Source organism: Hevea brasiliensis, chromosome 1 (genome assembly GCF_030052815.1).
Source record: "Hevea brasiliensis isolate MT/VB/25A 57/8 chromosome 1, ASM3005281v1, whole genome shotgun sequence".
Classification (NCBI taxonomy): domain Eukaryota; kingdom Viridiplantae; phylum Streptophyta; class Magnoliopsida; order Malpighiales; family Euphorbiaceae; genus Hevea; species Hevea brasiliensis.
In genome coordinates, this window is record NC_079493.1 from 12,114,571 (window position 1) to 12,130,762 (window position 16,192).

At 36.1% G+C, this 16,192-nt stretch overlaps 1 protein-coding gene across 1 annotated transcript; it reads left to right on the top strand.

Moving 5' to 3' along the window:
• The first annotated feature begins 1,166 nt into the window (after positions 1-1,166).
• LOC131183007 (uncharacterized) lies at positions 1,167-3,067 on the top strand. The gene is made up of 3 exons (XM_058152648.1): positions 1,167-1,542; positions 1,702-2,245; positions 2,905-3,067. The coding sequence occupies exons 1-3, from the start codon at positions 1,167-1,169 to the stop codon at positions 3,065-3,067; spliced, it is 1,083 nt and encodes a 360-aa protein (XP_058008631.1).
• The last annotated feature ends 13,125 nt before the right edge of the window (positions 3,068-16,192 follow it).

Sequence of the window (16,192 nt, forward strand, 5' to 3'; positions counted from 1 at the left end):
TTAATCAATAATTCAATTTTGATATAAATTCCAATTAAAGGATTTTAATAATTAAGAAATATGACATACCATTTTAAATTGAAAGGAAAAAAGGTTTAAAATCCCTTGTAGCATGTTTAATAAGTTATCGATAGGCGAAATTCTGTAATTCAATAGATATACTATAGGATCATGTTATGCCTTACGGAGGAGTAAGGTGTGACATTGTCAAACTTGTGTCAGCTACTCAGAGAAATGGTCACTCAGGGTTGGAGTATAATGAAGATGCTTTGACTGATGGAAGGTTCTGGATGAGGAACATACTCAGGGATCAGAGATTCGACAGATCACTCGAAATGAGAAAAAGAGTTCTAAAAATCACAGATGTTTTTACCAGGCCAATCATTGAAAACTTAAAAGAAGAGGATGGAGAATCTCCCTCAGGGTCATCTATCAATGTCCTGCACCTGGATTCCATACCCAAAGTACTAATCTCACCAACCACTGAGGGGTAAGAGCTTGAAAATTGGGAAGCCGAGGATATCCCTATGCTTTATTTCGAGTAAAGTATATTTTGTTAACAACACTTGATTACTTCATCCATGGTGTCAAGTGTGATTCTGTAAATAGACCTCTTCTTATGATTAAACAATTAACAAATTAATAGCTCATTTTCCCAAGCTCTGTGTCCAATATTTTCTTTTAAAAGTTCATTGTTAAAATACAATCTTTAATATAATCCATTTTTATTTCTTCAGGACCACTGACCAACCTAGCCATAATAATCCAATCAACCCTGAAATCCCTTATGTTAACTTTGAGAGTCCCATAATCGCCATCGACATAAGTGATCCTGAATAAGAGCTTATGAAAAAGTAGGGAGAAGCAGATGAACCCACCCTGGTACCCTGTGGAGATGAAATGAGTACCTTAAATCTGGGGACGGAGGAAAATAAAAAGGAACTCAGAATCATGAATAATGAAGAATTAGAAGACATGATTCAATTGCTAAAAGAATTCATCGACGTATTTGCTTGGGGTTATGATGATATGCTAGGATTGGACCCTTAAATAGTCTGAACCCGATTAAATGTGTGTTTGGGGCAAGATCAGGAAAGCTATTGGGATTTATAGTAAGTGAGAAAGGAATAGAGGTGCATCCCGACAAAATTTGAGCCATTCAAAAGATGCCATCCCCAAAGACTAAAAGGGATGTGCGTAGTTTCCTGGGAAAGTTGAACCACATTTCAAGATTCATCTCTAATCTCATTGCTAAGGCTAAGCCCATTTTCAAGTTACTTAAGAAGAATAATACGGCCAAGTGGGATCAAGCTTGTCAAGAAGCTTTTGAAAGGATTAAGCAGTACTTATCAAATCCGCCAATATTGGTTCCTTCGATGATGGGTAGGCCATTAATCCTATACATGGCAGTTCAGCAAAGCTTGATGGGTTACGTTCTAGGACAACATGATGAAACTGGGAGGAAAGAAAGAGCCATTTACTATTTGAGCAAGAAATTGAATGAATGCAAGTCGAGATACTCATTCTTGGAAAAAACCTATTGTGCGTTGACTTGGACAGCGAATCAACTCAAACATTACATGTTGAATCATATAACATGGCTCTTCTCCAGAATGGATCCAATCAAGTATGTATTTGAAAGCCCATTCATACCCAAGAGATTAGCAAAATGGTAGGTCATACTTTCTCAATATGACATAGTCTATATGATAAGAAAGGCAGTAAAAAAGAGTGTGATAGCTTATCTCTTGGCTGAAAACCCAATCAATGATTATGAGGCCCTGGATTTCAAATTCCTAGATGAATATATTAACGCAGTAGGCGATGATGCTGAGGGTCCAAATGATGTATGGGAAATGTATTTTAATAGAGATGTTAGTTTAGCCGACAATGGGATTGGAGCAGTGCTGGTTGCCTCAGATCGGAAACATTTCCCAATAGCTGTTAAGTTGAGGTTCAACTGCACTAATAATGTAGCAGAGTATGAAGTATGCCTGAGTAGCTTACAGGCTGCCATTGAAATGAAGATAAAGAAATTAGAGGCATACAGGGATTCAGTTCTGATCATTTACCAAGTCAAAGGGGAATGGCAAACTAAAGACCTGAAACTGGTCCCATATCAAAAATATCTCCTTGAACTGATTAAAAAATTTGAAGAGATTTCTTTCACTCACCTGAACCAGGACAAGAACCAATTTGTTGATTCCTTAGCTACTTTAGCTATGATGACTCAGATGGAGGAAGGGCAAATAACGCAGTTATTACAAATCAAAGCAAGGAGTGAGCCAGCGTACTGCTTTATGATCGAAGAAGAAATAGATGGCAAACCCTGGTATCATGATGTCTAAGTTTACATAAAAAAATAGGGAATATCCTCCTGGGCAGGTAGAAATGAAAGAAGAATGATCAGAAGATTAGCAATGGGATACTTCCCCAGTGGAGATATCTTATACAAAAGAAGCTCCAATGGTGAGTTGTTGAGATGCGTAAATGCCAAAAAAGCAAGGAGAATTTTGTTTGAAACCCATGAAGGGAACTGCACTACTCATAGCAATGGGTATATGATGGCAAAGTAGATCTTAAGGCGGGGTTACTTCTGGACTAGTTTGGAAAAGGATTGCATTGAGTACTTCTGGAAGTGTCACAAATGCCAAATTTATGCTAATCAGATAAATGTCCCGCCTCATTAGCTCTACAATATCATGTCACCATGGCCTTTTGCAAAGTGGGGTATCGATGTAATCGGTTCGATTAATCCAAAAGCATCCAATGGACACAGATTCATTTGGTGGCCTTCGACCACTTTACTAAATGGGTTGAAGCTATCTCATATGCTCATATCACTCAAAAAAACTTTTTGAAATTCCTTGAGAATAATATTATCTATTGGTATGGTCTTCCTAGAGAGATTATCACCGATAATACCAAGAATCTAAATGGTCAGAAGATTCAAAAGTTATGTGATCAGTACAAGATACGACATCTCAATTCATCACCATATCGATCCCAGATGAATAAAGTCAGAGAAGCCGCCAATAAAAATCTCAAGCGGATAATTAGAAAATGACAATCACTTATAAAGATTGGCATGATATGCTTCCTTGCCCTTCATGCCTATTGGACTATAGTACAAACATCGATATGGGCAACTCCATATTCCGGTCTACGGGATGGAAGCTGTTTTGCCAATAGAGGGGGAAATTCCTTCTTTAAGGGCTTTAAAAGAGGCAGAACTAGATGATACGGAATGAGTTCAATCGAGGTTAGATCAGCTGAATTTGAAATATAAGAAAAGACTGACAGCAGTATGCCACGGGCAATTATACCAAAGAAGAATGGCCAGAGCATTCGATAAAAATGTATGCCAGCGTGAATTCCAATCAGGAGATCTAGTTTTAAAGAAGATCCTCTCGAATCAAAGCGATTCCCGAGACAAGCGGTCACCAACTTATGAAGGGTCTTATATGGTTAAAAAGATGTTTTCTAGCTGTACACTCATCTTAACTCAAATGGATGGAGAAGAATTGCCAAGGCCAGTGAATGTGGATTCTGTAAAAAGATATTATGCATAAAAAAAAAGGTCAGGAGTGAAAACCCAAAAGGGCGCTCTTAGCTAAATGAGGGAAAAGAGGCGAAAACTCGCAATGGCACTTTCTACAAAATGAGCGAATGGTGAAAATCTGAAAGGATGCCCTAAAAAAAAAAAAAAAAGAGGCTGGGAGTGAAAACCCGAAAGGGTGCTTCTAGTCGAAGGCGAAGAAACAAGTAGGATCTCGAGAACAAGGGACAGTAAATTACAAAGAACGCTTTTCAGAAGGTCACTTGAAACGTTGGCAGTTGAGGGACTCCAAAGTTAACTGAGGACGTTTGTGAGATTTATCTCTGTACTCTTAGCCATAAAATTGCACCTTTGTTCTTTTTAATGATTATCTTCTTACGCCATGAATAAATTTGTGCATATCTCGTCTACCTTGGTTTATGCGCTATTAATTTGTTGAAAGCTTTCTTATAAGATGAGAATCCAAATACAGGTAACTTCATATACTTTATTTTGAGATTTATAGGAGGGAAAACAATCATATGGCAACTGGTGCATTTAAGAAGCGAAAACTAGTAAGGACGCTTCCTGCAAAGCCAGCAAAGGGTCCGAGGGAAAAAAAAAAGATAGGAGTGAAAACTCGAAAAGGCGCTCCTAGCAAAATGAGGGAAAGGAGGTGAAAACCCACAAGGGCACTTTCTGCAAAATGAGCAAAAGGTGAAAATCTGAAAAGACGCCCAGAAAAAAAAATTAAAAAAATTAAAAAAAAAAAACAAGGAGTGAAAACCTAAAAGGACACTTCTAGTCAGAAACGGTAAAAGTAAGGAGAGAGCCAAAATGGTACTAGAGAAAATCATGGGCTAAGCCTCGAAACTCGTTTTGATTTTTTCCATCAATCATTTATCTTCGGAATCTTGTTAAGTAAACTTTGTCTGGAAGAACACCCTATGTTAGATTTGCTTTGTAAGCATTAAAGGTATATACACAAAGCTTATTTACAATAGTTGGTTAAGTCGGCTTCTAAGTTGATTTTAATATTTAGCATTTTAATTCTTGTCATCAACCTCTGGAGCTAAGATCCAAGTTGATTTTAATTTCCTGTCATTAGCCTCTAGATTCAAGATCCAAGTTGATTTTAATTTCCTGTTATCAGCTCTGGATTCAAGATCCAAGTTGATTTTAATTTTCAACATTTTAATTTTCTATTATCAGCCTCTGGATTCAAGATCCAAGTTAATTTTAATTTTCAGCATTTTGATTTCCTGTTATCAGCCTCTGATTCAAGATCCAAGTTGATTTTAATTTTCAGCATTTTGATTTCATGTTATCAGCCTCTGGATTCAAGATCGAAGTTGATTTTATTATTCAGCATTTTAATTCTTGTCATCAACCTCTGGATTCAAGATCCAAGTTGATTTTAATTTCCTATTATCAATCTCAGGATTTAAGATCCAAGTTGATTTTAATTTGCAGCATTTTCATTTCTTGTTATCAACCTCTGGATTCAAGATCCAAGTTGATTTTAATTTTCAACATTTTAATATCTTATTATCAACCTTTGGATTCAAGATCCAAGTCGATTATAATTTTCAGCATTTTAATTTCCTGTTATCAACCTCTGGATTTAAGATCCAAGTCGATTTTAATTTTTAGCATTTTAATTTCCTGTTATCAACCTCTGGATTCAAGATCCAAGTGGATTTTAATTTTTAGCATTTTAATTTCCTGTTATCAACCTCTGAATTTTAGATCCAAGTTTATTTTAATTTTCAGTATTTTAATTTTCTATTATCAACCTTTGGATTCAAGATCCAAGTTTATTTTAATGTTTAGCATTTTAATTTCCTACTATCAACCTCTAGATTCAATAACCAAGTTGATTTTAATATCCTATTATCAACCTCATAATTCAAGAACCAAGTTGATATTAATTTTTAGCATTTTGATTTCTGTTATCAACATTTAGATTCAAGATCCAAGTTGATTTTAATATTCAGCATTTTAATTCTTGTCATCAACCTCCGAATTTAAGATCCAAGTTGATTTTAATTTCCTGTTATCAACCTTTGGATTCAAGATCCAAGTTAATTTTAATTTTCAACATCTTAATTTCCTGTTATCAACCTCTGGATTCAAGATCCAAGTTGATTTTAATATTCTGCATTGTCATCAACCTCTGGATTAAATATCCAAGTTAATTTTAATTTCGTTATCAATATCCGATTCAAGATTCTAGTTGATTTTAATTTTCAGCACTTTAATTTCCTGTTATTAACCTCTGGATTGAAGATCCAAGTTGATTTTAATTTTTAGCATTTATTTCTTTTTATCAACCTCTAGATTCGATATCCAAGTTGATTTTAATTTTCAGCATTTTAATTTCTTGTTATCAATCTCTGGATTCAAGATCCAAGTTTATTTTAATTTTCAGCACTCTAATTTCCTGTCATCAACCTTTGGATTCAAGATCCAAGTTGATTTTAATTTTCAGCACTTTAATTCTTGTCATCAACCTTTGGATTCAAGATCCGAATTGATTTTAATTTTTAGCATTCAATGCCCCCGTCTTCAATATCTGGATTCAAGATCCAAGTTGCTTTTAATTTCTTGTATTTTTCTTTTATCAACCTCTGGATCCAAGATTTAAGTTGATTTGAATTTCCAACGCTCTAATTTGCAGTATTTTATTTCAAAATTTTATCCGCCCAAAATATGGTTCTAAATCGTTACATGATTCCTATACAAGAGAATTTCATTCTCTTTAATAGAAATTATGTAAAGAGGGGTAGTTGTAGACACCATATTTTGGTCGACTCTCAAATGCATAACTTAACATACAATTTTCTTTTAAAGTTGTAATGAAGTTATAATTTCAAATGCTTTCTTGAATGGATTTTCTATCTTAATGTTATTCGTTCTCAATTACTGACCCGATCACAGGTCACTTATCTGAACTCAGCAATGGTTTTGGAATAACTCGATCTCATGTTCAAGTTAGGTTGTTTTCCGATCTCTTCATCTTTATTCGACGTGTTCGAATCGATATTGGATCTTCGGACCATTTGATCTTACATGCTATTGTTTTTCGATCTCACTATATTCAAATACCTCAAAATTCCAAATTGCGTATAGTCTTGTGATCAGGTATCTCGCTCGAATTGTTCAAACATTTTTTTAACAAAGTTAATGTTTTATCCGATCCCTAAATAATGGTTCCGATCCTAATAAGCTCAAGTCATTTTCAAATCTTTACAATTTTACAAAATCACTCTTCAAATGTTTCAAAGTTTTAGTTGATATTCGGTCACGGCACCGACTAATCTCATATTCATGTGTCTCTCTAAGTAGTCTTATGTTTTATGATTAATAGCCAGCCTCAGGTTTAATGTTTAACTTTGTTTAATTAATTAAGAGTTAATTCTATTAAGTACTCACACAACTTAATTTGATGTTTTTCAATCTCATCAAGAAAATTGAGCATGAAAAGACTTAATTCATTTCAAAGAAAGTATAAAGTTATTCGATAGAAGGGTCTCCCCTGACCTGCTCTTCGAGTACATTTTCAGTTTCATCATTCCCTCTCTCTCTCTCAGGCTCCTCCTTGCTATCATCTTCAACTCTTGGGACAAGCTCCTCCATCCAGGAGAAGTCCTCTTCAGGATAGTGCTTCACTAGCTCAACCAAAAGATCGCCATGTGCATTCACATAGGCACCAGCCTCTCTCGCTAGGGCCTCTTCTTCTTTCACTTTGATCTCTTCAGTAAATCGAGTGAGATCGATAGATCGGCAGGCTCGAGTGTCTTTAAGTTCCCATTTTAGTTTAGCTATCCTTTCTTCGTAAGACTTCGTTCGATCTTCTATCTAGGCGATATGGTCCTGAGTAGTTGAGAGTTGGGCTTTGGTGGTAGCTGCATCCTGAACCACCTTTAAAATCTCCTATCTCAAGAGATGAGCCTTTTCTCTAATCATATGCTGGTTCGCAATAGTCTCCAAGCCCAAGCTCATCTTCTGAGTCAGGAGATCGTCAATGTTATCCTGGGCCATCCTGTTCCAGTTTTCTTGAAAGCAGATAGTAGCACTCAAGACCTTGGCTAGATCAGGATTAACCTGAACTGAACTATTCCTTTCCAGAGAATGGATAAAGACCTGAGCACTTGGGAGAGCATCCAAACGACTAGTCTAGAAGGTCCCCCTTATGCACTTGAAGAAACTGATGGAGGAGGTTCTACTTATTGAGGTGGAGAGGGAATGATCTCCACCCCTGAGTTTGGCTGCTCTGAAGGTCAAAACGGAGAGCTTGGTACTTCTACCAAGTCTCTCCTTGGCGTCGAGCAAAGAAGAGTGCAGCAAAGAACTTTCATCTTCCGCACTTTCTGGCGAGCTCGCTCTTTCGCTTCGCTTTCCTTTGCGCTCGCCTCGCCATACCTGAACAAAGAATAAGTTAGTGAAATCACCAAAGTTAAGAGACCAAAGATCTAGATTATACTGATCCCGGGGCCATAGTTAGAAAGTTGTTGCTCATAGTCCTCATGGGCGATCACTTACATCATCCAACATTTTAGTTCAACCATAACCGCATCCAAACATGAGTACTTATGAGTGGCCACCTGATCCTTTAACTCCTTCACCATGGCATCCTCATCTTTATTTAGGTGATCTTCTTTGGAACTGAAGGGACCAAATACTGCCAACTGCGTGGAATGCCCTCAAAGCCATTCGTGTCCTTGCTCCTCAATATGAAAAACTGATCTTTTCAGTTCTTTAATGAAGAACGAAGATCAGTGAAGAGCTCACAGTTTGGCTTGGCTTGGAAAAACCAATATTCATCATCTTTTCTCCTAGCAAGCTTGTGTAATTTAGCAAAAACCTTCACCGTGGGCTCGAGCTTTTAGCTCGGCATAAACCTTTGAAGGCCACCACAGTCCGTAGGAGTTTGGATGCACCTGGGCTACACAGACATGATGGAACTTCAGAATGGCTTTATAGAATTAGTCAAGGGGAAACCGAAGCTCGACTTTTAGTTATTCTTCATACACCATGATTAAGTCGGTTTCTTCAAAGAAATGATCGGCTCAAAGATTGCCATGACATCTGATAAGTTTCAAGGAGTCAATCAGAAGGTTATACTCTTGGCTACTCGACTGGAGATCGGTCTCCCCGAGGACCGATGGCAATTCGTCCATAGGTAATTTGTCTTTCTTTGAAGTCGAAGCTCATTTTGACTTAGTCGCTTGACCATGGACCGGGATAATAGCTGTAAAAGGTTCAGGTCGCTCACTTAGTCTGGCCACATCACCTTCGTCCGAAGTCCACGAAATGTGAACAAAAGGAGGACTTGCAGCTCTCTAACTGCCGGTACTGCTCATTTTCAAAGATAAAGATAAAACTGATCAGAAAAAGATTAAAGTCCTTACCAGAGTGCAAATCGGTGCCGGAAAACTTTAGAAAGCAAGCGAGAACAAAGAAATTGCTCAGAGATTCTGAAAATGGCGTAAATGGGCAAATGGCTAATACTCCTCCCTATTTATACCTGCCCGAGCATTAAATGCTCATGAAACCCCAAGAGACGCATCGGTTAATGGGATTGGACCGTTTTAATGACTCATCAAAAGTGAATTCTAAAAACATGGCAGAGAGATCGGATATTTAAAGATCGGTCAGGAGAGATCGGTCAATGAGTGTGAGTTGTGAGATCAGATCAGACACAGTTATAAGAGATCAGAAAACAATGCAATAAAATAAAATGAATAATCAATTTTTAATAAATAAAACTTCATTTCATTTCCAAAAGGTCAGATTACATCATTTGGGCAATCTCTCAAGATCAACAATTACAAATTTCCCTTCACTATATTCTACCTATCTTGTTCCGACGGTTCGGACCACTCCCATTTCAAGATGCCGTTCAAGAGTTATGTGGAGATCAGGAAGGTAGCTCTCGTCAGCTACGGAAAAGACTAAGGGAAGCTTGGTGTCTTCGTCAATGTCATCGACTAGAATTGAGCTACGATCGGGACCCCTGAGATGGTTGGGAGCCAAATGAACTTCAAGAGGTAGTCACCGATATTATGATCGAAATTAGCGGTCCCCTTGTCAGAGATTGGTTTGCAGGATGTGCCGGTGAATCTATCCAAGATCGGCACGATAGTCAATTTCAACCTTGATCAGTCAATTAGTCTAGTTCCCTCACCATCATTAGACGACGCCCTCATGAGTTTCAGATTGCGGAATCATCCATTTTCAGGCGATGGGCAAGGAAAACATTCGGAAAAAGATCAAGGTGATTATCATGAGGAGAATTCTCATCAGAAAAGTTAAGAACATAAAAGTAAAACATTAGAAATTCACCAGAAAAGGGAAAATGTGAGTATATGAAAGACGAAATTCCCCTGCATATATATAGGGCCTTGGCATTTATTACATGCAAAACTTGAAGTGATCCATCAGTAATCGAAGAATTAATTGCTTTAAGAGGAAAGGAAGGGATCAAAAATTAAGATCAGGAAGAAAAGAGACCAAATGCAGAAAGAGCCAAATTGAAAGACCAGAACAACCATAAAAGAGATCGGCTAAACTGAGAAATGACCTATAGAGATCGGAGGGCTTGGAGAATCAAAATCACTTTCGATCTTGACCCTCAAATTTTTGGGTTTAACTCCTTACCATCGGATCTCAAACGGTTAAAGAAGCCCATGTACATCTTAATTTGCACCGTTCATCACACTTGTAAGTACAGATTCGAGACCTTCAGATCAAAAGTGAATAAATGATTTGGCACCTTTTGCTCCTAGCCCTTGGATCCATCCTGTAAGGTGGAATCCCTGATCATTGGATTAAGGAATGAAAAGACAAAGATTCTGAACCAAATCCTGACCCTCAATCTTGATTCTCTTTAATTCTAAGGCATCAGATCGTGTTCTTTTAAATCCGAGCCTTCCATCTCCTCCTGCTAGGACCCTGACCCTTCATTTTGAGTACCCATTCCCTATAAATACCTACAAGCAATATAGTGGAAAAAAGGAGGCAGAAAGAAAGAGGGAGATGATGGTCATGAAAGTTCTGTATTTTTTATATAATCTTATTGCCCTTCATTCCAAAACCGTTGAAATTCCTAGAGACTTTAGAAACAAGTTTTCTAAAGGATCTTTTCATTGAAATTATAGGTCCTGTGATTTATACTCTTAGTAACCATGTACAATCTTGAAAGCTTGATTACAGTTCGTCATTAAAGCCCCATTGTCATTTCCTTCGATAGCCCCCAGACACTCCCTCTTCTCAGCTATAGCAGTTCCAAAGTCTGCAGGGCATCGGTATTGATTCATCCATTATTTCAGCACTCCGCAGGTAAGCGTCTAACTCGCCCATTATTAAACATTGCTAGTTTGCATTCATGACGTGAGTATCCTAAGGTGCCTTGTCATATTGAATTCCTAGAATAGGAGCGTATCAAGTTCGGTTTCTGTCATATTTTATCTTTGGCCTCCTTTCATTTGCAAGTCTTACAATTATCATTACTTTCAACACTTATTTCACATAACTAAGAGCTCGGGTCGTTAACACTTCGTAACGACCATGAGGAGCATGGATGAAAGTGATGTTTCAGGGACCTTCAACCCAAACAAATAATTAGGAAAATAGACATATTCCATATCGATGTAGAAGGTCTGGATGAGTAGTGAGGTTAGAAACCGAGATTAGCTCGAATAGATAAATCACGAGATCAAAAAAGGAGAAACGAGTCAAGCCCAGATGATAGGCTATAAGATCGGAGAATCGAAACAAACTAGGATCATAAGACACAAAACTCAAAATAAAAAAGTTCATATAGTAAGCCATACGGGTGGAGGTGAAGGAGTTCGGATAGCGTAGAGGTCGAGGAATTACACGGAAGATCGACATAGAGTTTGAACCAATATTCACGACTCACTTTTCAGAATAGGGAGTTCTAAAAAGAGTACTTTATAGGGATTTCCATAATTTAAACCTTTTGTAAAAGTGTCCGATGCTATATCAGAAAGACTGGGAGAGAGTCCTTTCCTGAGTTCTTAACCCAAAGAGATCGGGAGAGAGTCCTTACCCGAATTCTCTTAGCAAAAACTATAAAAATATGTTAAGAGATCGGGAGAGAGCCTTTAACTGAATTCTCATAGCTGAAACTCAAAACATTTTAAGAGATCGGAAGAGTCCTTACCTGAATTCTCATAGCTGAAACTCAAAACATTTTAAGAGATCGGGAGAGAGTCCTTACCCGAATTCTCTTAGCTAAAATTCTAATAAAAACATTTAAGAGATCGAGAGAGAGTCCTTACCCAAATTCTCTTAGCTGAAATTCTAATAAAACATCTTAAGAGATTAGGAGAGAGTCTTTACCCGAATTCTTCTAACTAAAATTCTAATAAGAATACATTAAGAGATCAGGAGAGAGTCCTTTCCAAAATTCTTTTCAATTAAAATTCTAATCTTTATTAACATCTAAATACCGAGGTACATAATATATGAGCCGAGAGTCCTCCTCATTTATTATAAATCCTTAAGGATCAAATAATAGCTCTTTAGAATTAAAGTCCTAATTCGACGCGGGAGAAATTAGATAAAATACTTAACAAATCAAAAGAACATAATACCAATTCACTGTAGGGTCATCCCATGTACCCGTGTTCTTGGGAAACCCAAAATGGTGAGATATTAAACGCTCCTTTTATCAATAATAAGGACCTACATCATGACTCCAAACCCTCCCAAAATTATCAATCGTAAGAGCACATCGTTAAATTTACCGACCCTCATTAAGAGACGAGGAGGGGTGCCTAACGCTTTCCCCACCCGTGAATGGACTTCGAACCTAGAATCTCTATTTTGGAAATGGTTTTTATTTTTAGCAATGGTTTTCTTTAATTCCCTTTAAAATTAAAGTGGCGACTCCTCACTTTTTCCACTTCGGTGAGAATCGTCCGATGTCCGCAAAACCCTTGCTATAAACCTAATTACACCCAAGAGAACTCATACTACATCAAACTGCTCATAGTAAATACATTAGTTAGTCCCTCTCAATCTCTTATAGACATAATCTAATATATTTACTATTGCAATACTACACCACAAAGGGTGTCTTCAACTATATAAGCAAGAGTCCTCTTACCAATAGGCAAAAATCCCTTCCTCTTGAATCTTATGTCCTTTCTCTACCTTAGGCCGAAGCCTCTCTCTACTGCAATGGGCAAAAGCCCCTCATCAATGGGCAAAGCCAAATCTGAAACAATTGGCAAGGCCCCTCTCTATAATGAGCGACAGCCTCACTCCATGAGCTGAAAGCCAATATAACCTTTTCCACTATTTTCCTATTTATAGTGTTAATTTTCTCAATCCTAATCTGATTAGGAGTCCTACTCAATTTAGGAATAACACTAAAATAAGAGTTTTACTTTACATAGAAAATATTCTTCTATCCTATTAAGCAATATTTCTCACACTTAAATTAAAAAAAGGTCTCTCCAAATCCCACTAGAATTTTGAGTCATAATTCTAACAATCTCCACCTTGACTTAAAATCCATAAACCATTGCATGCCTTGAATTCTTGTGTACTTTCAATTATCATATCTCCATGCTTGGACTTGAACCCTTCAAATTATCAATCGCTCTAATCTTCATCTTGGGTGTAATTTACTTCTTTCTTCAAAAAATTTTCGCATCATCAATTTTCTTGATTTTACATCAAGAGCTCCACTTCAATTTCAACTCTCCATCATCACCATTATTGCATGTGTGACTTTTACATGTCGCAGCAGCTTCACCTTCAATCAAACTTACCAAGATCATCCTCATGTTCTGATGCCAATTTGTTGTGCACAGCGGAAGTATGTAAACTACAAAGAAACAAAGTAAACACATAAAATATTAATATTTACGTGGTTCACCCTCTCAATATAGGGCTACATCCATGGGCATGTCATTTTCCACTATAATAAATATCAATTACAAGCTCAAACTATACTACCCATAAACCCAATTACACCCAAGAGAACCCATACTATATCAAACTGCTCATAGTAAATACATTAGTTAGTCCCTCTCAATTTTCTCTAGACATAACCCAATATATTTACTATTATAATACTACACCACAAATGGTGTCTTTAACTATATGGGCAAGAGTCCTCTCACTAATGGACAAGAATCCCTTCCTCTTGAATTCTATGTCATTTCTCCACCTTAGGCCGAAGCCTCTCTCCACTGCAATGGGCAAAAGCCTCTCATCAATGGGCAGAGCCAAATCTGCAACAATTGGCAAGGCCCCTCTCTACAATGAGCGACAGCCTTACTCCATAAGCTAAAAGCCAATATAACCTTTTTCACCTTTTTCCTATTTATAGTGTTATAGTGTTGATTCCCTCAATCCTAATCTGATTATGAGTCCCACTCAATTTAGGAATAACACTAAAATAAGAGTTCTACTTTATATAGGAACCATAAAAATTATGTTTGGGATATACTTTTAAGAAAGATAAAAGGGGTTCGAGGGGACTCTCGTTCAAACAGTTGAAATCATATTTTGAATATGATTTTAAAAGAGATAGAAATGGTTCAAAGGGGACTCACCTTTGAATCGTTAAAATTATGCTTGGAATGTAATTTTTAAAAAAGTTAAAAGTGGTTCAACAATGGGGATCCTTCGAACCATTAAAATCTTATTTTGAATATTAAATTTTCCTTTTTTCTAAAAGAGAAAACATCTTAACTATTTAGGTGTGCATGAACAAAAATACATTAACAATAATCTAAAGAGCAAAATGTAGTTGCTAGTTATTCACTGTAGATACAACCCTCTGCAAAAACAATCATCAAACTCTCATCGAAGCAAGGATTTGACAAACCTAATTAAACTGTAAACGCTACTCATATTCATTTCAAGATATTAAAGTAACCCAATAGCCATGAAAAGTAGACTTTGATCCACATAAACAAAATATATTTGCAACCCATTCACGAATGGCAAAAAAAAAAAAAGCATTATTCTATACATAGCTAAGTGAATGTTTTATTGAAAAATGTTGCAACATGCGTTTTCAGATAAATAGAACAAAAATCATTTACCTTGTTCTAGGTACTAATCTTTAATCATGGTTAAAAGATGTTGAATCAATACCAACATTTAGATTTAAGAAAAAATTCTTGTAAAGGATTTTGAACGTCGTAATTGAAAAAAACCAAAACTTGGAATGGATTTAAGAGAGCATCATTTGGTGTTGTTAAATGAAGAAATAATGTAGGCATTTTTTACAAAGTCAGTTCTAATGCATTATGAATTTAAAAAAAAAGGGAAAAAAAAAATCCAACTTCCACCATAGAGTTCTAATGCATTTAGCACGAAAGAAAAGAAAATTAAAAAAAAAAATCATCTTCCTTTTTTCTCTTAAAAATTATCGTGATATCCAAATTCTAAATTAATAGGAACTAATAAGTTTTTCTTTTCCTTAAATTATCAATTCTACTTGGTCTTATCTAGAAAACCAAATTAAAACTTTTGAGAAGGAAAATCTAATCAAGCAAGCAAGCTTGTTTGGGGTAACTAACACACTAAATCAACTTAATCAAGCACCATTAAATTCCCATCACTCAATAAAGTAAACCAAATTAATAACATTGGCATTATACAAAATTAATAACATTGGCATTATATTGCTCCTACCGAGTACTCACCTGTGAGGAGAGCCAACGAGTTGCTTCAGTGATGTTTTCCTATCACTTGTGCTATAAAGAGTGTCACACCCTACCCCTCTGTAAGGCATAACATGATCCCGTAGTATACTTAATAAATTACCAACTCCGTCTACTGATAACCCATTAAACACACTACAAGGGATTTTAAAAACTTTTCTTACTTCTTTTACAGTGAGCACTATTTACAAAGTTAAAGACTTTGGTGAATCAAGTGAAACAACTAACTCATTTGATTTATTTGGAATTTCTGTAAAAATTTTGGCAGAGTGCCATCTGTATTTTGGATAAAACAGTTCTTCAGAAAACCTGTAAAAAGCACTTCAATATATTTCCAAATCTCAACTCCAACATATTTCTCAATAGGAATCAAAAGTGATTTTTCAAAGACTGAGATACAAGAAATATAATACAATTTTTTTTTAAGCCAAAATAACTCATAATTATTTTACAACTTCAATGTACAATTTGAATTTACAACTGCTCAAAACCAAGGACAAAATATACATACAGTGAATATACATTACAAAGATTTAAATGCAAAATGTGGTATACTCATTATACCCAAAATCTCTCATTGGATATACTAGCACTAGTTCACGCCTGCTCTGTCTGCCTACTGCGATAAAGAATGAAAGCTATCGCTGAGTAAAATTTACTCAGTGGTGCACAATAACAATTTGAAATGCGATACATAAATCTTTTATTAACAATTCACAAATCAAATAGTTCATAATTTCATTTCACAATTTACAAAGTTCATATAACATAAATTTGATCAAATAACTGAATAATACAGTTTTGCCAATCAATAACACCATTTGATCAAATAACTGAATAATACAGTTTTGCCAATTAATAACACAATTCGATCAAATAACTGAAGAATACAGTTTTGCCAATTAATAACACAATTCGATTAAATAACTGAAGAATA

Bases quoted from the DNA above. Each gene is read 5' to 3' on its own strand.
- LOC131183007 (XM_058152648.1), top strand. From the start codon at position 1,167: ATGCCATCCCCAAAGACTAAAAGGGATGTGCGTAGTTTCCTGGGAAAG. The intron at 1,543-1,701 runs GTGCGTTGACTT...AATATGACATAG, and splicing joins ATTCTTGGAAAAAACCTATT to TCTATATGATAAGAAAGGCA. The intron at 2,246-2,904 runs GCAAATAACGCA...TGGTCTTCCTAG, and splicing joins ATGACTCAGATGGAGGAAGG to AGAGATTATCACCGATAATA.